Below are 22,782 nucleotides of genomic sequence, written 5' to 3'. Positions count from 1 at the left end.
TAGTGCTGAACCAGAGTATGCGTGGGAAATAGTGCAGAGGCTTGCCGCTTGTGCAGGGCTCTCTGGCAGACTGGCAGAGGGAGAGAGCACATTCTGGCTGATTCTTAGAGGACATTGGAAAAATGCTCTGTTTGTTTTATTGACATCTGTGTTGGGAAGGTAAATTACTGCAGCATTGCATTTCCCCCTGGGCTTCTTTGTGCAGAAAGGAGCATTTCACAGACACTCAAAGGCAGTTTTTCCAGTTTATAATATAATACTGTATGCCCTAAACTCAGAAAAAGAGTTGACTCATTTGATTGTAATGAGTTAATGATACAACATTAAGCACAAATAATTGATAGAATAAAAGCATGTAGTTGAGAAATGCTCGTATACTGTAGAATTAAGCTTAAATCAACTAAAGACCAAAGCAATAGTCTTTTAGGGTCAAATCACATAACACTGTTGACAAGACATACTTGAAAGGCCGCTTTAAGGCCATGATCTATCATACCTGGTCTGCCTCACGGCATGGCAGACCATCTGTGACCTGGTTATTATGCTCAGCAATTACATGCAAACTGTGACCTCAGATGGTTGGGTGTTTGAAACCTGCATTGTAAAATCCAGGTAATTTAACTCATTGTACAAATGCAGGTCCATTTGGTTACATTTGTACACTTTTGAGTTACAGTACAAATGGGATAAATTAGCAGAATTACAAAATGCAGTGTTGGACTAGCAGAGGACTAACAGGCTTATTAATGGAACTGCATTTAATTGTTTACCTCAGGGATTGGTAGGAGATGCTGTAAGGTAATAATGACAAAATGGCAAATTTACTTCTGGCAAGAAGAAAGACAGGGTTAAACATAGAACAGGTTATTGGCAGATGCTGTGGAATTCTAAATACAAACTACAGCAGATTCCATATTTAAAAAACAAAATAACCAGTGGAATTCTCAATACAAATTCCAGGACATAGCTGTAATGGATCGCAAGCTCAGGTGCTCACATACTACAGTAAAGCACAGCTGCATCAGACTTTTAATTGTATCCTGTTATGGTCCGTAACATATCCTTATATCCTACTTATCCTTTTACTCTAGTAAAGACTTGACCTTGTTTGTGACCTGGTTGGTTCTCTCAGTAAGAGATTTCGTGTGGTATTGTCTGTGAGTCAGGGTTATGTTCTATACACCATTCAGTTCAGTCAAAACAGGATGTGAATTTACTGCAAATATTTTATATCCAGTCTACGCAGAAAATGTGAATGAAGGCACTCATTACAGTATGTGAATTGCATTTTCAGGTTTTCATTTTTAATTGAAGGGATTAAAGTAAATTGATCCCAACCTTGTACAGTAAATTGATCCCTACTGTGTGTGTATTTCACTGCATATAACTTTTCATGTGTTTTTTATTATCACCTACAGGTTCCAGTGGAGGAGGGGAGAATGATGGCGCTGCTATCTGCTAGCAAGTCCTACAGAAGAAGTCTTGCTTCCACATTGAGCCATTTTACTATAGTAGTAATCAAGCTGTGTGAAGCCAAGTTGGAGAAATCCAATAGACACTTCAGAAGATGTTGAAACTCACTGCTCGGATAGAAATTCTATACATCACAATTGACAGTGTTGCTTTCATTTGGGCTCATTCAGCAGAGTAGATGTCTACAATCAATTTTACATTACACTTAAAAGCCTTTAGCTGATGCTCTCATCCTGGGCGACTTACAGTACAAGGACAACAGCTGCATATTAAAGTTAATTAAAAAAGAAAGTGTCATGCAACATTTCGCTTGACAAAAACTATTAAAAGTATTAGTATTCAAGCTTAATTTATACATTATCATTAAAATCTGTTATTTCAACCAATTATTTTCTCAAGTAATTATTATTACAACTAAATAAGAATTAGGCTTTACAACGGTCACAGCTGTGGTGCTCAATGTTCCTGTATCTTATCTTCATGCTGTTTAACACAGGACTCAGGGTTTGGGGGGCGCTGGAGAATCAACATGTACTACTAGGTTCAAACACAGCTTTATTAACAGCAAGACATGTCATTCAGTCCATACAACTGCAATATTTTGTTCCATAACCCATCATCTCATTGTGTTGGTTTATTTTTATTTTTTCTTCCTACCAACACCCATGATACCATCACTGGTTTTCCATTTGCTTAAGTTAATTTGTATATCGGTATTACCAGTTGTCCATTTCCATAAAATGTGTGCTTCTGTACAATACATTAAGTTATGTTGAGGACAGGTTGTCAGATGTAGCATCGCTGGATTGGTGAAGGAAGCCATTATCAAAGACATATCTGTGAGTTCATCAGTTTTTATCAACCCTCGACTACAACCGACCTATGACACAACCTGTGTAACAATCAAATGCCAGAACAATAAATGCAAACATTTTTCAAGGCTTGTTTGCAATGACTGCTGTTTTTGTTAAATAAATACTATAACTTGTTCACAATCAACTGCAGTAGTATTATTTTGTTCAAAAAGTGATAAAACCGTCTCGTATTAGACTGTGTAGATTTGTGTTTATACTGTGTCAATATAATGGCACATTATGGGGAGGGGTCTTTGAGAGGTCCCTGACAACATAGGACACTACAATAGTTTTCATAGACACTATTTTATCATTAATTTGTAATCCTAAAATTTGTATTTACAATTTTGTAAATTTCTATTATAGCAAAATTTCTTTATGTGTAAAGCTGTTAGCATACTCAAACAAAGCTGATTTTGTGATTTGTTTTGCTTGCTGAAACAAAATGTGGAATGGTTTTATACTGACCCGTCTTCATTTGGAGGCTTAAATGCCAATAATAAATGTCTATCTTGTAGATAGATATAGATAGATATAGATATAATTATTTGCTAAATCAAATGAGGAAAGTGTTCCAAGGAAGGGTGTCCTGGGATAATTACAATTCCCAGATATTAATGTTTACATTGCTTTGCATTTTGTATTTTACATGTATTTTCTATTCAGTCTCACTTGTTTGTTTTGAGTGGCTTTTGAATTAAACTAAAAGTCAAATGATCTGTAAACCAGTTCTGAACATTCAACACCTCCCTATCCCTGGGGCTGTAAAGTATGTATGGGAGTGGCTCTTGAGGCATTGGAGGTTAAGGACTATTCCTGAAAAGAGTATTGTGTGGCATTTCTGCTTAATTCATGACAGGACAGTAAAGAAAGACAAAAATGAAGAGGTGGGCTATGACATACACAGGTGACCAAGCGGGAATATTTCTATCTTTTTCATCCATCCACCTTTCCATGCCTGTCTCCGCTCCCTCTGTCCTCTCTTCCCATGTTGCTCATCCTCCCTTAAATGTCATTCTCTCCATCCATATCCCCCTCTGTCCCCAACACTCGCTCATTGTCCCACCTCTTAGTCCTTGGTTGGGTTGTTTGTAGCGCCCTTGCGGACAATGATCTCGTACACACTCTCTCTGAAGTGACAGTCAGATGTCAGTCGCCGGGCGGTCTCCCTCAGCTCGTCCATGTTCGCCCTTTCACTGTCATCGACGACGAATGACTTGGAGTGCTTCACTGCAGAGAACATTATGAATTTATGGAAATGGCAGTGCTTACTAAGAACCTGTGTATCATACCAAAACTATAAATGAACGTAATGCTAGTCTGCTTAGTGTCTTACAGATAACATACTAAGAACCTGTGTATCATACCAAAACTATAAATGAACGTAATGCTAGTCTGCTTAGTGTCTTACAGATAACATAATTTCCACAACCAAGCAGGCGAGCTGCCAACGTGAATTCGTTTTTTAAGCCATAAAAGCATTCATTGTCAGAGTCAAAATCTATAATTTCACCATGACTGTGTGTGTGTGTGTGTGTGTGTGTGTGTGTGTGTGTGCGTGCGTGCGTGCGTGCGTGCGTGCATGCGTGCCTGTATCAAGTACTCTGACAACAGAGGCTGTACACTTGTGTGGTCCCTGAATAGGTCCCCGAAGGGCACCGGTTAATATTATGCAATACTAATACTACTAATGATAAGTGAGCGTTTCACTGCCCAAATACATAAGGGTCCTCAACCATGAAATACCGGTATGCATGTTGTCAGAGTATATTTTTCTCATCAGTGTCTTACGCCAGTGGCGCCTGGAGGCTCTCCTTTGGATGCGGCAGCTCTTGATTCGCCGGGCTGTAGCTTTGTGGAGATACACAGCATTCTTCATTATGGAGGGGAGTTTGGCCTCAATCTCTGCTGCACAGATGCAATCCTCAAAGAACTCTGAAAATAGTATGGCAAAAACATATTGTAGATACATGTACTGTATGTGCACATGCACAATTTGTAAATACATGTGTTCAAACAGAAATGAAAGACACAGTTTGAATACACATAAATCAGACATTTGCAGGTGTAAATCATGCTCTGCCCAGAAGATGGCAGTCACAGAGCAATGCATCTGCACTAGTACTTTGCAAATGGCTCTGTAGGTGTATGTGTTCTTCATGTAAGTGAATTTGTTTTGTACCCCTAGGAATTTTCAGGAGTACATCTCACTCATGATAATAATGTGCAAATTATGTTGTGCCTAAATATTTGTGTGTTCATTAAAAGAGAATTGCATTAATCTTCTTGGAATCAACAGGGATCAGTAAGTGTCACTCACTCTTCAGATGAGTGACATCACCTTTCATCCTTTCCTCGTTCTCTTTGGTGCGTTCCAGGGCGTTGAGACCCTTTTCCAGGTCCTGCAAGGCGTCCTCTGCCTGCTGCAACCTCTGTTCCAACTCCAACCGAGACTCCATCTCTGTCTGGGAGCCACAGGAAAAGGACACCCCATCATCAGATTACAGGATGGCTTAATTTGACAGTGTCAAATAAAGCCAGTAGAGTGGAAAGCAATAGCAAAGAGAGGATATACAGTAGAGACTAGAGAGGATCATGAGGGTGTTTAGCTGATAGTGGAGAACATAAAAAGAATTAGTTGGAAATACAGTTTGTTAGAGGAATATTACTCTGCAGTGCACACTGTCCATCACTATCAGCAAGGAGATTAGATTACTACAAATCTGACGTTTTTTTAATGACCTCTGCATATCAGATGCATGTTGTCAGCCACATTATACATATGACAATGTTTCAAACCGTTTTTAGTTTCAATCCTTTTTTGCTTTCTCGTAATTTAGTCGTTATGGTTATGCCAATTCCCAATCCCTATTCATTGTCTCCACCAGGCCGAAAGCATGGGGAGAGAGTATGTTTTGCACTCCGTCCGTGTGTGTGTGTGTGTCCATCCGTCCGTCTATGTACAGCTATCTCCAGCACCGTTAACCCGGTCGATGCCACATTTTGCGCACAGTACACTCCCTGGATGCCAACGATGAACCTCTGCCCCAGTCATGTGTTCAAGACTTATCTGTCCGATATTTCATCCTAACAAAAAGCCTCTAATCATGGACGCAGCATGCAATTTACATCACGTGAAATCTTTCACAGACTTTTCTACTAGGCTGAGGAATATATCCCACCCTTTTCACATTGGCCTGTTAAATGGATGGATTTTTGGATGGTGGATTTTTGGATGGTGGATTTTTTGCAAAACACATTTTTGGAACAAAATGCCTCAAATCATCCAATTGCCATCCAAGGCCTAAGAAGAAATGGCAAGCGTTTCACATTGGCCTATTATAGCGCCACCAGGAGGCCACAACCTGCCCCGAGGGCACAGGCACTGCAGTGCATCAGTCGGGTTTACCTTGAGCTCGGCTTCCGTCTGCTGTTTGTCGACAGTGAGCTGTGTGAGCGACTGCTGCAGCGCCTGGGCCTGAGAGGAGTAGAACTCCCTCTCTTCCTGGAGGACTTTGGCTCGCTGCTCGTTCTTCCTGAGCCTGTAGAGTAAGAGCATCCAGGATGCAAACAGTGTAGCACAGTGTAAAATCATATCGTTGCCGTCAGGCAGAAACCATGCATCTCCAACCTATTTCAACCTTTTCTTTTTGTAAATTAGTGCGGCTACAGTGTCACACAAAAGTGCCAAAGAAATAGCCAATCTGCAAGTACACAACATTTGAGCCTGTAAATATGCTATTTTAGCAATTTCCCTGTCATATGCTTTCAAGGTTTGTGCACACAAACATTGTGTTAACCCAAACATTGAATGCCATTAACAATGAATGGCCAGCTTCGAGTGTAAACACAATCATTGTTTAACACAAACAGAGAAGACAAAAGTGAGGACGCAAATTGTGATTGGCCGGAATGAGATGATGTATAAGAGCGACCCTCAGTTCAGACAAGTGTGATTTCTTTTTAATCAAAGTGTGCGGATTTTATACATTTTGAACCAAAGAAAAAACAGCTTTTGACAAAACAACTACTATATTGAATGCATTGGAACACAGGTTCACAAGTAAGCCGCTTTGGACATACAAGGTTTCCGCATGACAGCGATGATATGCCATAACCGTTAACGTATAACATATGCCATTGCGTACATGCTTTTATCCCCAGCATGAACATCTTAAGTATGAGTGATGCCATAGGGAATCAAACCCCTAATCCAGGAAGTGCTCTGCCCCTTAAACTATATAGAACGAACACATACACACACAGGTTGAGTCGAACACTCACCAGGGGATTTTTCCTAATCGGTTGACGACCAACTATTACTTATGAGTTATAACAATTAGAGTGTGACTGAGAGCAGAAGTGTGACAATAACGGCCTTTGTAAAAATCACACAGTCGGACTCACAAACAGGAAATATCACAAGAGACAGGCTAGACAGCCTTGATAGACTACACTTTGGCGTCAACAGCCGCACTAAGTGAGGCCCATCTCTTGTGTTGTGCAATGTGCATAACAGAACATTAGTGCTATATAATCAATACCAGCTGCTTGTAATATCCCATTTCCCACTGTACTCAATGGACTGGTTGTTAAGGGATCAATACACATTTCCACCAGCGAGTCAATTCTCTCGACCATTAGCAGCTGGGAAGCCCAGAACACCTGACCCTTTTAAATACAATGCTGAAAAACGTCCCTCATAAATGGGAATCAGAGATTCTACCCACATTGCATTTCAGGATAGCATTCAAAGATAATAGGTGATGCTGTCTCAAGTTCTTGGAGTAAACAATATTTATAGATTGATAGTGTTTGCACTCACTTTTCCTCTGCCTGGTCCTTCCCCATTAGCAGGACCTTCATCTGGTCTTCTATGTGACGTAGGTCTTGAAGGAGTTCCCCAGAGTCATCTCTGTCCTCAGCCTTTCTTCTGCTTGATTCAGAGTTCTCCTCTCCTGTCTCTGTGTCCTCGTGTTGCTTCAAGCCCAGCAGTTCCAGGGTTCGCTGCTTCTCTTGGGACAGTTCCTGAAAGAATGAAGAAGTGGAGAATGCTTTACTTGAGTATGTTTTGGGCCTTTACCTATACACACAAAAGCTTATAGCGTAAATCTATATGCTAATCTTATATAGTACCTACTGTATAATAAATATAATTTCTAGTGCTGATACAAGTAGCTGACCCTTTAGCTCATGCTAAAGTGCCACAGTGCGCTAAACTGTCAACCTGAGAGTCAAACATGGACACTGGACATTTTATGGGCTCAAAGAAACCAAAACAGAGGAGAATGAGAAAACAGCTAGCGACCTTTGATGATTCAGGGAATGGCTGCATGCCAATTAGGGCACCTGCCATAAGCTGAGCCTACTCCCTACCTACACTGTCTGTAAATCCCAGCAGGACTACCAATGCATGTCTTGTAGCAATATTTAAGCTTCTACCTGCAAGGCTACTAATGATGAGACATTTTAGCCAGTCATGAAAATAATGTAGGTGAAGCCCATGTCTGTAGTTCATAGGCCGATTTAGCATACTCTTGAATGTTGTATACTTGGTTACCAGTGGAACAGTTCCACTAGTAATAACCTAATATTTGAGCCTTATGATGAAGGCAACACAGGCTAGTGTGTATTAGCCTATCAAATGTACAACATTCAAATACATTTAAACAAGCACTCATTAAATAGCCTATGTTTTTGTCCAAAATATTATCAACCGTCTGGGCACCTAGGCTGCTAAGCAAGCCTGACGGCGTGCCGCCGGTTCGACTCCCGATCCCGACGGCCTTTATCATCCCCCCCATCTCTCTCCCCATTTCCTGTCAGTCTACTTTCAACCTATCAATAAAGGCAGAAAAAGCTAAAACATATATCTTAAAAATAAATAAATAGAACATTTCTCTTTGAGAAGTTGGTAGAATGTATCTAAATGTTCGCAGTAAGGACTGAAGACACTTAATACTGAAGCACATACTCTTTGGTCAAACTCACACCTCAATAGACTTCTGAAGCATGATTGTTAAGTTGCTCAGCTCAACTTTTTCAGTCTCCACGCCTTTCAGAGATTGTGCTGTGTCATCCAAGTCCCTGTCAATGAGATGACAAAATAGCCTGAAAAATGATGCTTATGTTAATTGCTGCAAATGCATTGTGTTAGTGATGTGTTGATTTTTTACTTACAGTTTGATCTGTTCCTGTTCTGTCTTCAGCTCCAACAGAACCGCCTCAAACTTCACCTTCTCATCCTCCAGGACCTGGTTCAAACGCTCCAACTCCTGCACACCACATACACAACACTGATGTATCAGGATCAAGCTCTCTCTCGCTCTCTCACACACACACAGTGACACACACACACACACACACACGTACGTCAGTGGAGTAGGTTACAGAAACGTCTTACCTCTCTCTGCTCTCTTTGTTGGCTCAGTTCCTCAGTCTCCTCCATGAGTTTATCTACAAACAAACAACCATTTCACTTGTCCGGTTCATTCTAAAACATCTTAATTCATTCTTCATGTCTTTATCTGAACATAAAAGCACTCCCCCGATCCAATCATTTTGACTTGTACTGACCCTTACAGGTCCATTTTTAGTGAACACTCTGGATTTGTCTATGTAGTTGTATTACCCATATACTCTTGCTTCTCCTTGGCCAACTGCAGCCCCTGGGCCCCCAGGCTCTCTATCATGGCCTCTCCAAGCTGGGAATTCTTCCAAGTGCTGGAAGTGGGAGACGGTGTGACGGTGTGATTGCAAAATGCAAATTCTTTTGAATGGAATATGTTCGTGCTACAAAATTGTTCTGGCAGTACTCACACTTTCCCCGATTCCTGCAGCATCTCCAACCACTGACTCTGTTCTTCTTCCGAATCAGCAGCCAAGGCAATGATACCCTTGGGGTTAATACAGAATACTGTACATCAGCATTAATCCAGCTATTATACCCCATTTTCCACTGAAATGTTAACAACTCATGCCTGAATATCTGGAAATAATCTAATAAGACACAATTTGCAAAAGGATATCAAGATCATAGCTATCACCATAACAAAATGCTGCAGGCAAAATGTGTTAATTATTAATTGAATTAATCATTTTGCAAATCATTTGAGATTGTGATAGGCTCGAATCCTTACAGAGAAATCCTCCAGGTTGATAGTGATGGCAAAGGGCATGCCCATGTCTTCATTTGCAGTTACAACACATCCTCCCAAAGGAATGACTCCCTAAGACACATACAATAGAGCAGTTTTTCCTCATCCAATGGATCACAAACCACTAGTGGCCCATGGCCAATTACAGGTGTTCCATGGGGAAATATTTTAAAATGCTTAAAAATATAATGTATATAATGTACAGTGTTTCAAAAATATGTTAATATTTCATGAAGTCGGCCACATTTAAATACTGTGTCACGTAAATGTTTTGGCAACATCTCTTGTTACTCCATTGTCATTACAGCATTTGTCTACTCAATATGAAGGAATGGTGCAGGGTTGTAGGGCCAGAGGATATTTTGGAATGCAACAACACATCATAATGTCACATCACATGTCATAAATTGGTATTTATTAACGCTAAAATACAAGAGTTTACAGAAGTAGTAAAAAAGAAAAAAAAAGAAAACGCATGGAAAAGTTTAATCCATTCCATTGTGAAAAATATACCAGTGAGAGATTAGCCTCGGAGACCGCATGCGTTTCGTTTTCAGGAAGATTAACTAATAATGAATGGGGAAATATAATAGAGGCAACAGGAAAATACACGTCATCATAGTTGTGAGTTTAAGAACTTTGTTCCAAAGGGAAACATCATAAATAAGGGCCTATGCTTATTAAATGATCAGTATGGATTGGATAGTAGAGATGCATACTGTGATCTCTTACACTGTCTCCCTGTCAGCTATAAAGGCCCATCTCAATGAAAACTTTGAAAGCATTCGTGTGATCTCACCTTCGGGTGAATGTTGAAGTATCTGTTGGACTCAAAACTTTTTTTCTCGCTCTCCGCATAGTAGAGAAGAAAGCTGTCTTTGATGATGAAGAATCTACACACCATGAAGATATTGACAACTACAAGTTAGTTATTTCAGTGGGACCAAATACAAGCAATATCTGCATTTGTTGAATATGAACACAATAAGAAATGCATTTTACAAGCTGATACAACAGCTACAAAAAGTAGTGTTGCATCCTTCCCGCTAAATATTGATTATATAGGCTACAATTGAGAATATGATTAGATTATTTTAGGGCCACACATCCTACAAAGTGGCATGCAACAACAATGCAAATCATTTTGATTCTGCATCTCAGGAATGATGAATCTGCCAAAGCAGATTCCTGGTATGAACCTCACACTTGGCAGTAGATAATCTGATTTGGAAGACAAAGGGAGAGCTTAAAACGGTCACTGTTAATTAAAGCCAGTCACAGGGGAGGACTTAAGCATTAGTTGGATGTTAGTCTCTATTTTTTGACTATGGGTTCTCAGATTGGTTGGATGTTGACATGATACTGTCACCATGCAGGGTCAGTTAAACACAGTTCAATATTTGCTCAGTGGTCAGTTATCTTCTACTCACATCACAATGCCTGTTTATTTATATTATATTTTTTGTCATAAACACCAATTCATCCAGCTCAACCATTCCCTGGCCTACAGTACTACACAACAGCTTAGCAAATCACCAGGTCTCAAATGAGCATTAACAGAAAAGAAAATCCTAAATACAGTATGTGATCTGAAAGTTACTGGTAAATATGTGTGTGTAAGTGTGTAAGGGCATCACAAATGTACATCCATGCTGTACATGTGTTAGAGAGTCTATCACAGCATTAAGTTGTGTAGTATATCTTTTACAAAAGCAAATAATCAATTTTACATTTGGTGCCATCTGTTATATTTAAGTCAACTTGATTAATGGTAATGGCCTTAGCTGCAAATGAAACATGCAACTCAAATTATTAATAAAATAATCCTTGGGGTATACACGGTAGCATTTGGATTTTGGACATTTTGTTTAACTTGAATTTTGCTGTAGGCCTATAAGGAGAATGCAGCTGCCAAATATATGTATGCAAACTGACTCAAATATTTCCCCACGATTATCTCAAGTTTGGTCACTTCCTGATTATTCTGTGTGGTAAGCATATTTGAACGGGTTTAACAGCAGTTAGTTATAGTTCAACAGTACAGTGAAGTCATTGTACAGAATGTACACAGTCAAATCCTCAATGTTAATGTATCCATCGGTAACTCTGAGTGTACAAATGTAACCAACTTTTAGCATGTATTCTGGATGGGACTGATGCAACCTCACCTTCGGGACCACTTGGCAGACGGGCGTCCAAAGGGCCTCTTCCACAGAACTCCATGCAGCTGCACCTTGGTGCTGATGCCCAGCACTTCAGAATCGGCCTGCTCCATGGAAGACCAGGGAGATAACAGAGAATTTCTGGACGAAGAGAACATCCTATGTCTTTCCCCCAAGGGAGGTGGGGCCGCAGTGAAGATGAAATGTCAATAGAATTAAATATAGAACAAAATACAGTCTGTCAATAACAATAACGCCCCATGCCCCTTGCACAGACAATGCAGGAAAGGGAGCAAACTAATTCCGATAACTCAGCAGGGTGGAATGATGCTGCTGCCAATACAGACATCAGCTGGAGGCAGACTGCACTGTGGGGATGAACACAGAGATGAGAGAGAGGCGGACAGAGAGGGTGAGATGGGGGCGGGGGCTAGTGGGAGGACAGGAAAGAGAGAAGCTTTAGTAGTGAATTGCTAAATCTGTGGCTAGGTCAATACTTTGCTGTCAAAAACTCAACCACTAAAAACTGTGATTCAAATTACAGTACTACAAACAATGGCCTCCATCTCTTGGACGGTGCGACTGCTAGACTCTGCCTTCGTTCATCCAGCCATTCGTCATTCCGGCAATGAATTATATAAACATCTGTAATAGTAGTCCTGGCTCTATGACTCACTAGTAAAGAGGATGGGAGGTCAGAGACTGACAGGGGTTTCATAAGCAAGTGATTAAGTGAACATTTAATGAAAACAGATTAATTTATAGAACATGTGGCAAGAGATAAGGACCTATAATGCATAGAGGATTATAAAAAAATATTGATGGTTCTGCCACTTCCAGAAAAGAAAATGTAATCAGGACATATTTTCTTTTAAAATAAACCAGCGGTCTCAAACCCATTTTAGGGTAAGGGCCACATTGGGTGAAGGGTGACTTCACTTACACAGCTGTCACTTCTTTGATGTCCAGCCTATTGTCTCAGTCACTGTTAACTACAGTAACCAGTATAAATGTGTAAAGTATGATCACTTTACTGACATTGTCCAAAAATCCTTGGTACTGACCATGGTTCTGAAATGCATTTTTGCTGCTTAAATGGGTACAGGCTTTAGTTCCGACATACTATTGATCCGAAACCTCAATCCCTAACCTAACCATAACCGCAAGCACGGGAGCAGCGCATGTCGGACCATCGCATTTTCACATCGCATGTCCCCGCGCTTCGGAGCTTTGGTGTGTCGGAAAAGCATGCGCACCCCGCTTAAATATAAACAGGTCACCACTAATGATAAAACCATGACACTGTCCATGGTGCTGAAAATACACCCCCATTGCAGTGGTGCTGGCATGTGTGCGGTCAACTTGCACCCTTTTCTGTCTTGCAGGTTGCAACTTGCTTAGCTCACTAAACACAATTTGTGTTTATATCAACTATTCGTTGTGAATTTTCAAAAATTATTTAATTATTTAAAAAAGAAATGGGGTGGCCCACACATACACATTACAGAGAAAACCCTTAAGCATCATGTAATTAAGGCCTCTCTACTTATCCCATAATCCAGTCATTACAACATTTCAGACTGTACCACTTCGTAAAAACAACTTTAATCCGTTTGTCATTAAATTCATTGCTTCTCAACTGCTTTTTGCATTCAAAACATGGAAATAAGGCAGACCCTTCATGGAATGACAAGAAAAAGGATACCCCTTTACCCCCAAAACAAGGAACCCTGACTGTAACCTATACTTGCCCAGAAGAGGGGGGTGAGGGGTCCCTTTTGAACACCTACAGTATAAAAAGATAAAGCAAAATTGTCATGCAGCTTAAGGTCTGCATGCAAACGGCACCCATTCCATCTCATCATATTGCTATCTATGCAAAGACGTCATGTGAGGATGGTTAAAACAATGGTTTCTTTTTTCATCTCATATGAAAGACGAAGTTATGTAATTAACCACTTAAATCCTAGATGCCTGGTGTCCCTCAGGGTTGTACTTGGTACACTCCAGTTCTCCCTCTACCAAATCCCTTTGCCAAAGATAGTAAGCACACAAGTCATAACGTGGTCTCATATTTTTGCCAAATGTTCCACAATAGGGATACTAGTCACAAGTTTAAATCTTCTCCATCAACAAAAAAAATAACCCAATGTTTAATTCCATACATACGTCTATTGGTGTGTGTGTGTGGGGTCTGTACAGTATACTTACATATACAATACACACATATCAACTCAGTTTTGGCAGGCAGTTACAGTAACATAATTGAAAGGCTCAAACTATAACAATAAAAGACGCAGGTGTTTGTGACCAAAACATTGTAAATTAAATATTGGTGTATGACAACCCCTCCTTCTTGTTCTTTACTTACACAACACTGCTTCAACCCATTTATCCTGATAAATAATCAGGAAACTACACATTTTATATTAAACTACTGTATCAAACAACAGAGTCAATGTAAGTCCTTTCATTACAGTAAATTGGGTCACTTAAGTGTAGCAACAGTTAGACACACAGTAGCTATGTTCCCATATAATTGTAAGGAATAAAGTTTTTTTTATGTAAAGTTTAAAACGTGACAATTGGCTACCTGAATAACCATGGAGTTCCATCAGAAAAGGGTATGTTAAATATTTGGAAAGATGACACATTTATTGTATTTAATCGCAAAGATTCTTTGTCAACAAAAACAAAACTCTCCCCTCACGTGAGTGCCGTATATTTGAAATTTCAGTTCAACATTTACAATTACAGCTTACTTGATTGTAAACGTAGCTAATGTCAGGGATGATCAACCCATTTTGATATGTGAACTACACAGAAACCCATTCTACAGTAGAGCTCTCTCCCATTCCAGCCTGAGACACTGCTACAAGCCAGAGCCCAAACATCAGAAACATGTAAGCAGACTGCTCAGGTATGAGGACATTAACAAGTCAACTTACTCAATGAGTCTAGCCGTGGTAGGTTGAAGAGTTGTAGAGCTGAAAAGACACACTTAACCTATGGTCCTTCCATTTTTGGTTCTTCCATGTAATGCCCTTTCCAGGCACTGTATTACTGGTACAACACCTGTATTAGAAATACTGAACCCCTCCTCCAAACATCCATTATATCTCTCTAAACAATCACATCAATAATTATGTACAATTCATTCTGCAAGTTCTATTATAATTAGTTTTCAGGTAGAAAACAAACAAAGATTCAACAACCGAACACATGATTGAAACAGGGACTCTCAACGTGTGATCATGTTTTGAGGCTGGTCTAAGTTCTGTCACGTTGCTGGATTTGAAGCAGATGCTGTATGGACTGAACCACAGGCCAGTGGCTAAAAAATCAGTCATTTTGTAAGCCACTGACTCAAGTGTGGATTCAAGTGTAAGAAAAGGAGCTCCAAAAGTGTCCACAGCTACAGTGAGCAAATATGTACTTGTATTGGCTGTTTTCGTCTGGTGACTGGTGTACATTCCACTCACCATGCTTCCTGTAGCTCGTTGGATGACTGAAGCAAAGAAACAGAGAATTTTCCCTGGCAAAACAATAAATAAGGATAATTTACCAACATAAAAACATGATGTCCTTACGAAAATAAAAGTATCCACTTCTACTTATTATGGCACTTCAACATTCAGACAGGCCTGTGTAATTCATTGAGATAATGATGGATATAAAGCCACTCTGTACAATGGTCAAAAATGACACTTTCCTCCGAATATCCACAAGTTCAAATCAAGATCATTTAAATCTCACTAGACAACTGCCATCTAAGAAAACATTATGAAACCAGGATTGCTCATTTTGAATTTGAACATTATATAACAATGAAGCATGACTCCACCGCGATCTATGAACCTAAAGGGTGCACCCCTGGTTAAAAAAACCCTGAAACAAAATGAACTATATTTTTGCTGGAATTAATAGATGTACATGGTTTTGTAAAGTTTTTGTGAAAAGTCTCATCACAAATCGCTTCTTTGTGCGTTTGTGGTAGTGTGTACTTAAGGATCACTGAAAAAGAGGGTTGTAGCGGCACTGATTCCCAACTTCCTCGTCCATCCACAACTGTTCTTGGTACAAGTTGAGCTCTTAGCCTCACAGTATCCATCTCCATCGAAGTAGAGCAAGCTTTGGTCTGAGCAGACCCATCAACAGATTACCAAAAGGAATAAAAAACATTTAGGATCTGTGATGTGTGAAGTCTCTGTGTGGCTTTTCTCTTCATGCCATCAATGCCTTTTTCATCACCCCCCTTCCCCCCAGTACTTCAGTTCTGTGGTCTAATGATGGTGGCCGATGGATAGAACCAGAGGAATAAGGCACCCCAGGACCAGAGCTACCACCTCCACCTTGCTTAGCCCCTTCCCCCCTCCGCTGCCTCCTGAGTGACTGTGGCCAGCACCACCCACCTCGGGCAGGACGTGAACTGTAGCCACATAAAGGAAAGTACCCGCTGAGAAGAGCATGGCCACGCCAGTGGCATTCACGTCCGACAGGGCCTCCTTACTGCTCTGTAGAGGGCAAGAGATCACAGGAGGGTTAAAACGTTATGGTGGTAATGATAGAGCAAGCAGTGTGGCACAAGGGATGGAAGCAATGTTTTAATTGTTAGATATAGAACTCCCTTTCATTACGGTACAAATCAAATTTCAAGCGTTTGACATTCATGTGTACATCCTATAACCCACATCCACTTCATTGACATTCATGTATACATCCTATAACCCACATCACCCACAGCCACTTCATTGACATTCATGTGTACATCCTATAACCCACATCACCCACAGCCACTTCATTGACCTTCATGTATACATCCTATAACCCACATCACAGCCACTTCATTGCAAATTGCAAATGGATTGACTTCTATACCAGAACAGTGGGTCATGCAAGTTGGAAATGGATGGTCCACTCAGTTATTATGTCTGTCCCTTTTATGCCCATATATGGAGTTCTTTGTCAGGCATGCCCAAATATGTCAGAACATTGTGATGTCGGAACAGGTCAGCTCCATATATGGACATATAGGGGCTCCATATAATTATATGGAGGTGAGGAGGGGATTTTCAGCGGATTCCGTCGTTCTTCTGGGTTCTTGGAAACACCCCCAGCCACTGTGTTTAGTTTTACTGAGGTTATGGTTAGGGTTAGGTATAGTTTTACTGAGATTAGATTTAGGGTTAAGTTTAGATTTAGGCTGTCAATCACAGCGACTGGACACTCACAGCACACCCTCTATTCAAACGCGCTGAAGGTCCCATGTTTGCTATATGGAGATATAGGGGTGATCAGGTCCAGAGCCCGGGCAGAGGCTTTTGTGCTGGTTCTGGACAACCGGCTATCCGACGGACTCGACACCGGGCACTGCACTCCCTGTGAAGTCGGTGCGGCCAACAGTTCTTGAGTTACGTGGATTAATACAGATGTACTTACACACGTACGTCGTACGTACACACAGAGACTTGGTGCATTTATTTGCAAATATGTTGCATTGGAGGTGAATGAAGAAGGAAAGGCAAAGTATACCAGAAAGGATATTAGAGCATAAGACCCTAATGCATTGCTAGACAGGAGGGAGTGGAAGACAGCCATCTCGGAGACCGGTCAGTATGCACATCACATTTTTATACCTCATATTTTGTTGCGTTTTTATGCTGTGCGATAGAACATGGTATCAAATGTTTTTCAGGGCATTCAAATTCTGAAAATTCTGAGTATTGTGACAACACTAGTGTCAAGTACAATGTCTAAAGAGTATCCATAATAAGATAAACAAACGTCCTACCTGACTGAGACCCAAGAAGGTGAGCATGGCAAGGACTGGTGCTGCCAAGGCAAAGACGAGGAGATGTTTGCGAATGCGGTTCCTCTCCAGACCGGCATGCATGAGGAAGGACACCAGGCCGAATGCTGCAGGAGCCTGGCAAATAATACAGGGTTTTTAGGATAAACAGTTTTGCATGCACATGTATTCTCACACACATTTAGTTAATGCTAACAATGACAAAGGTTGGTTTAGGTTTAAGTATTCTGGTTAGTATTACCTTGTGCAACATGATGGCCACAAAGACAATGAGCTGAACACTGGTCTGAGAGGTGGAGGCAGCCGCTCCGAGGGCCACACCATCCGCTGGAGGACACGTACAAAGACACCCATTCATTTATACAAGCTACGAACTTGGATTTGACCATTATCTATCATGTACAGTTATGGACAGTTTACCTAACAGTGGCAGGTACAACAGACAGACTTGACTAAATGTATCAGTATTTGGCTAGTTCTACCCTGGTTTCCCAAAACCCTCAAGTTAAACATGATGGCATTGACCAGGCATAACTCAAGCGCCTGCAGTTGTTGCAAAATGCGGCTGGCCATGCAGGGACGGTGATGAGGTGGTGATGATGATTTTCTCCTTTTTGCTCTAGGTATGTGGTATTTAAATGTTGTACGAGTCACTGTGTATTGTATTGTATGTTGTACGAGTCACTGTGTATTGTATTGTATTTTATGCTGCAGGGAGGGTCCTTGGGGCCCCAAGACAAAATTCGCCTTCGGGAGACAAAATAAATAAACCTTGAACCTTGGCCCCTTTATATTTATCATAACTCTTGGATCCTTACACCCCACAAAGGGCACTGAGGTCAGAAAACAAGCTGCTCCTGGAGGTTCCCGAGACTAATTTAAGGAGTAGGGGCGACCGTGCCTTTGCTGCTGCTGCTCATCCTACGCTCTGGAACAGCTTGCCATTTCATATAAAAAATGCTAACTCTGTTGAATCCTTTGAATCACTCCTCAAAACACATTTTTATTCTTTGGCTTTTAACTGCACTTAATGTTTGTGTCTTGTTTTGTTTTTTGTTTTTTTCTCACCCTGTACAGCACTAAAAAAAAGTTTGATTTGATGATAATTGCATATTCTGTGCATCATCGAGTGTTAAAACCCACCTGCAGCATGGACCACAAGTCCCAAGGTGGTGGTTATCTTTGAGGATGCAATTCTAGCTGCCTCTGGATCTAAACATGACAAACACAAATCAGAGAGACATCTGTGATGAACACAACTCTACTATACAGGTATAAAATAGCATATCATGCAAGTCACAAAATTCAACACAAACTAGAGACAGTGACAGAAAACATGTCCTAACAATTAAATATCCAAGGAGAACATTTCATTCTTACATAACAATTTACAGTTCTCATTCTCATAGCAATTTCCTTTTTTGCACAAATTGGACAAAGACAACTGATCAGACCTTTGAATGAGAGATGGACTATAGTACAGCAGGGGCAGTTTTAATATTAATTGCATGTTGTCGCTGTTGGGCAGAAACCAGTGGGTTAAAATATAATAACCAATTAAAATAATTAAAAAGCACGTTTCTGACAAACTCCATCGATTTGTCAGCTAAACCAGCTAACTTCACCAGAGGGGGTGGAGTTAGCTGGCTCTCTCCTGTGTGGCACACAGAGCTGCAGCAGCCTGCAGAGCAGAAGAAAACAAACTTGAAGAACGAGATATGTTTTTTTTCCTCCATAGTTAGTGTACCCAACCCGTTTATCAAACGGCACCAACACTAATGTTATGAAAATAATTATATTTCTAAATTCGAAATTAGTTCATATACTGTAGCATTTCTCTCGCTAGTTCTACTGAATTGGCAACCCTGTCTTTGTGAACCCGTTGTTGCAGAAGTTATTGTAATATTTATAGTCCTGCTTAAGTGCTTATTATTGTAGGCCTATATAAGCAGAGATCCATTTTCAGCTGTTCTTATCAATGATGGAGCTGGATTTTGGTGATATAATTATTAATTATATAATAACACATGCAAGTATCTGACAACATATAAAGTCACAATACCAACTTTGATGAGGCAGTATTGCTTTGTTTTAAAAATGTTTTTTTTTTTTTTTAATTAGCTGGTTTCTGCCCGACAGCAGAGATACAATATTATGATATCTATGCTCCAGTTAAGTGGCTTTGTGGTTAGAGTGTACGTCCTGAGATTGTAGGTGCGTGTGTGTGGGGGTGGTTAAATCCACCTGTCGGCCCAACAGGGTGGTGAGTCACCAACCTGTTCCATTTTTTTGTCTTTGGTATGACCCAACTGTGTCGGGTCATACCAAAGACAAAAAATGGACCCAATGCCTCCCTGCTTGCCAATCAGCATTGAGGGTTGAATTGGCAGTACTGTAAGTCACTGGGACATAGTAGCATCATGTCCAGGGGGTGTATTTGTACTCCTACATATAGGTCACATGGCTATTTACTTTACTTATGAGATCTATGCATATCTGTGCCAAAGTATGTGTCCTATCTCTCAGTTCAGGGCTGTTTAATCTGGAATGATCTACCTTTGACCATTGTATTTAATTTCCATCCTTTAAATTCAATCTTTAAAAAAAAGAGTTACTTGAAAACCAAACCTGTGACCATCTATAGTCTAGTAATGCACCTTGGCAGCGTATCCTGCATTACTTGAAAGCTTGCACAAGTTACTTTAGTTACAATGCTAAACCATATAGATGCACTTTAAACCTTGTACTTTGTCTTTTGCCTGCCTGCTTCGTATTTATGTTTTGTGTGGCGACTGCAGATGAAAATGAGCAAAAGTAAATGCATTGTCCTGTCAAAATAAACAACTGATTTCCAATACTGCTTGGAAAGTCTGATTCCGAATACACAAAGATGGGACAAAGATGGCAAGTTCATAATATTATGAAAAAGATAATTTACACTTGAAACAGATGGATACGAGGTAATAAGAACCAGACAAACACAGATACAGTACACTACACGCACACATTTACATGCACAACTGACCATCACTGTTGGACTGCACATGGGAGGATCCTATCTGGTCCACCAGCAGCATGAAGACAAAGCCAAGTACCAGGGACACGCCAATGTAGGCATGAAGCTGCTCGTGGCCGTGGGCATGTTCCACACTGGGCCCCAAGCCTGCTTCTGCCTCCCCCTTCGACTCAGACACCTCTACCACTCCTACCTGACTGTGAGTATGGTGCCCCCCTGCAGTCAGACAAGTGAAGAGGACAGACAGAGCAAACACACACAAACAGATCAATAAAACTTGAGAATATCCTTAGATAGTTGAAACCCCCAACATCACTAACCATGACATAATAGTTACCATTTCCTAACAGCATTAATGAAGAGAAAGAAATCCAGACATAAGACAACACTTCAAAACATTATGTGGATTTAAATAAGGCTTGAGAATTAACTGGGGCCATCCATTTGTGCTCAACAATCAGTGTTACACAAACACAGAAGACTATCATTGCATGCTGAACTTTGTTCTGTCCATCAGAGTAGGAAGCTCCTTGCATGCAACCATTGTACAGTGCTGGCTGTAGTACATCAAATGGCAAAACTTGGCACAAAAGGTGTATGTCCACCCGTTTTATCTGAATAGGTCCATGTGGTTAAGTCAGTGCAGTCTGAATTGTCATTTTTGTGCACTACTTTAATAGTACCACTACCAATACACATTTTGTTGCATGGAAGGGGCTTCCTATTTTGTTGCATACAAGTGGCTTCCTACTTGGTTGGCTATACTGTATTTTTCATAATTCTAGGCTAGTTTGGAAGCCGTTCAACTCTCATGCACCCAATAGCACCACACACATGTCATCATACACACCTCGTACTAAGGGACTGCAATGGAAACAAGCTGTAGGCTTTTTGCATTATCCTGTTGATTATGGTGAGTCAGACAAATGTATGTGACATGTGATTTTACTTAATCAAAACATCAATCAATACGTTGCTGTTGGAACATTGTCCTATCTAAATCAATCAGATCAAACTGGTAAAGGCAACAGAAGTACCCAATCAGTAAACAGCCCAAGCAGAGTATTTGAGCTATGAGTCATTAACACACTATCACGACAGTGTTTATTATACTTAAAGCTGCAATTCATCAAATGTATGCAATTCCTGGGATTTAAATTGTGACCCCATTCTACTTTAATTTGTCTGCAAGTCATTAAATGCACGTTCATAAGCACACCATATAATATTTCTACATCAAGATGAAACATAGCCCTGGTCGGTCCAGCGCATTAAAGACTCGCTATAAGCACTGGACCAGGGCATATTCTTATGTTGGAGAGCAGAACTCACTTTCCAGGACCTCTTCATAGAGAGCATGAACCCCTTCAGGAATGATGACGGCCAGTGCCGTACCACACAAAAGGCCTGCTCCAAGCACTGTCACCAGCTTCAGCTTCTCCTGAAATAAACCAAGTGAAAAGCAGTTGTAGTTAAGAGTCAAGAAATCTCATTCTTTGTGCTCGTACATTTGTCAGAAGAGGTTGATTTAGAGCTCGTCTAAATTCCCTAAAAGGAACGGTGCGGCTCCATTTGGTGACACCGAAGTTAAATGAAGGCAAATACACATTGTAAACATAAAACTCACCTCTGAAAAGTTGACAGCTAGAGGTATTGTCCCGGCGACATAACATCCCACCAACATGGACAGAGACAGCACACTGATCGAGCCTAAATCGTCCATAATTGCAGACTTTTGTTGCCGACTGTGCTGCTACTGCAAAGCTAAGACTTTAAATCCAACTTCAGGCGTGTTAACATTTACCTTACGAGTCCAGTGTGCGCCTATATTTCACATACATATCAACCTGTAACTGTTGATGCTTCTTATATAATCAGCCAGTTTCCTCCTTTGGTGCTAGCTAAAAGGTTGCTACCTGCCTAGCATCTAGCTACGTTAGCTTCGGTTCAGAGACGATGCAGCATCTGGCCCGAGTGGCCTCGCCAGTCCAGCTGAGCTAGCTATTAGACAGCACCACAACCTGCATGCATTGGCACGCTGTCTTCCATGTACAATGTACCAATTTACCACATCAATCTCCTTTAACAATGTGTCATCATGTGATAATACACCCGTATTGACTAGCAGCTAAACAGCTAACAGATTGCTCATTTCACTTGTTTGGTGCAGATAAAAAATACTTCCGGGTTACCCTCCACCGCCCGCCCCTTCTAAACTGGACGTCACGTCAAACATGCCACGTCCTTCTGTTCCAGCTACACACACCCCCCACACAAGTCTGACATTAATTACAGTAACTATCAGACAATG

The 22,782-nt window shown here is 40.7% G+C and overlaps 2 protein-coding genes across 2 annotated transcripts; both read right to left on the bottom strand.

Annotated features, from left to right (window-relative positions):
- Positions 1-1,979: 1,979 nt before the first annotated feature.
- On the bottom strand, positions 1,980-13,120 carry plekhd1 (pleckstrin homology domain containing, family D (with coiled-coil domains) member 1). Its single transcript, XM_083792512.1, has 14 exons — positions 12,973-13,120; positions 11,653-12,717; positions 10,284-10,377; positions 9,467-9,556; positions 9,147-9,223; positions 8,959-9,050; positions 8,731-8,783; positions 8,508-8,602; positions 8,321-8,414; positions 7,153-7,355; positions 5,737-5,869; positions 4,648-4,792; positions 4,119-4,262; positions 1,980-3,557 (listed from the first exon to the last, which is right to left on the bottom strand). The coding sequence occupies exons 2-14, from the start codon at positions 11,802-11,804 to the stop codon at positions 3,397-3,399; spliced, it is 1,533 nt and encodes a 510-aa protein (XP_083648638.1). The 5' UTR covers positions 11,805-12,717; positions 12,973-13,120; the 3' UTR covers positions 1,980-3,396.
- A 115-nt stretch (positions 13,121-13,235) lies between these two features.
- On the bottom strand, positions 13,236-22,630 carry slc39a9 (solute carrier family 39 member 9). The gene is made up of 7 exons (XM_083792513.1): positions 22,099-22,630; positions 21,804-21,912; positions 20,481-20,687; positions 18,599-18,667; positions 17,697-17,782; positions 17,438-17,572; positions 13,236-16,160 (listed from the first exon to the last, which is right to left on the bottom strand). The coding sequence occupies exons 1-7, from the start codon at positions 22,192-22,194 to the stop codon at positions 15,930-15,932; spliced, it is 933 nt and encodes a 310-aa protein (XP_083648639.1). The 5' UTR covers positions 22,195-22,630; the 3' UTR covers positions 13,236-15,929.
- Positions 22,631-22,782: the final 152 nt, after the last annotated feature.

This window comes from Protomyctophum parallelum (assembly GCF_964188405.1).
Source record: "Protomyctophum parallelum genome assembly, chromosome: 20".
Taxonomy (NCBI): Eukaryota; Metazoa; Chordata; class Actinopteri; order Myctophiformes; family Myctophidae; genus Protomyctophum; species Protomyctophum parallelum.
The sequence above is the reverse complement of the archived record's forward strand: the minus strand, read 5'-3'. Positions and strand labels throughout refer to the sequence as shown.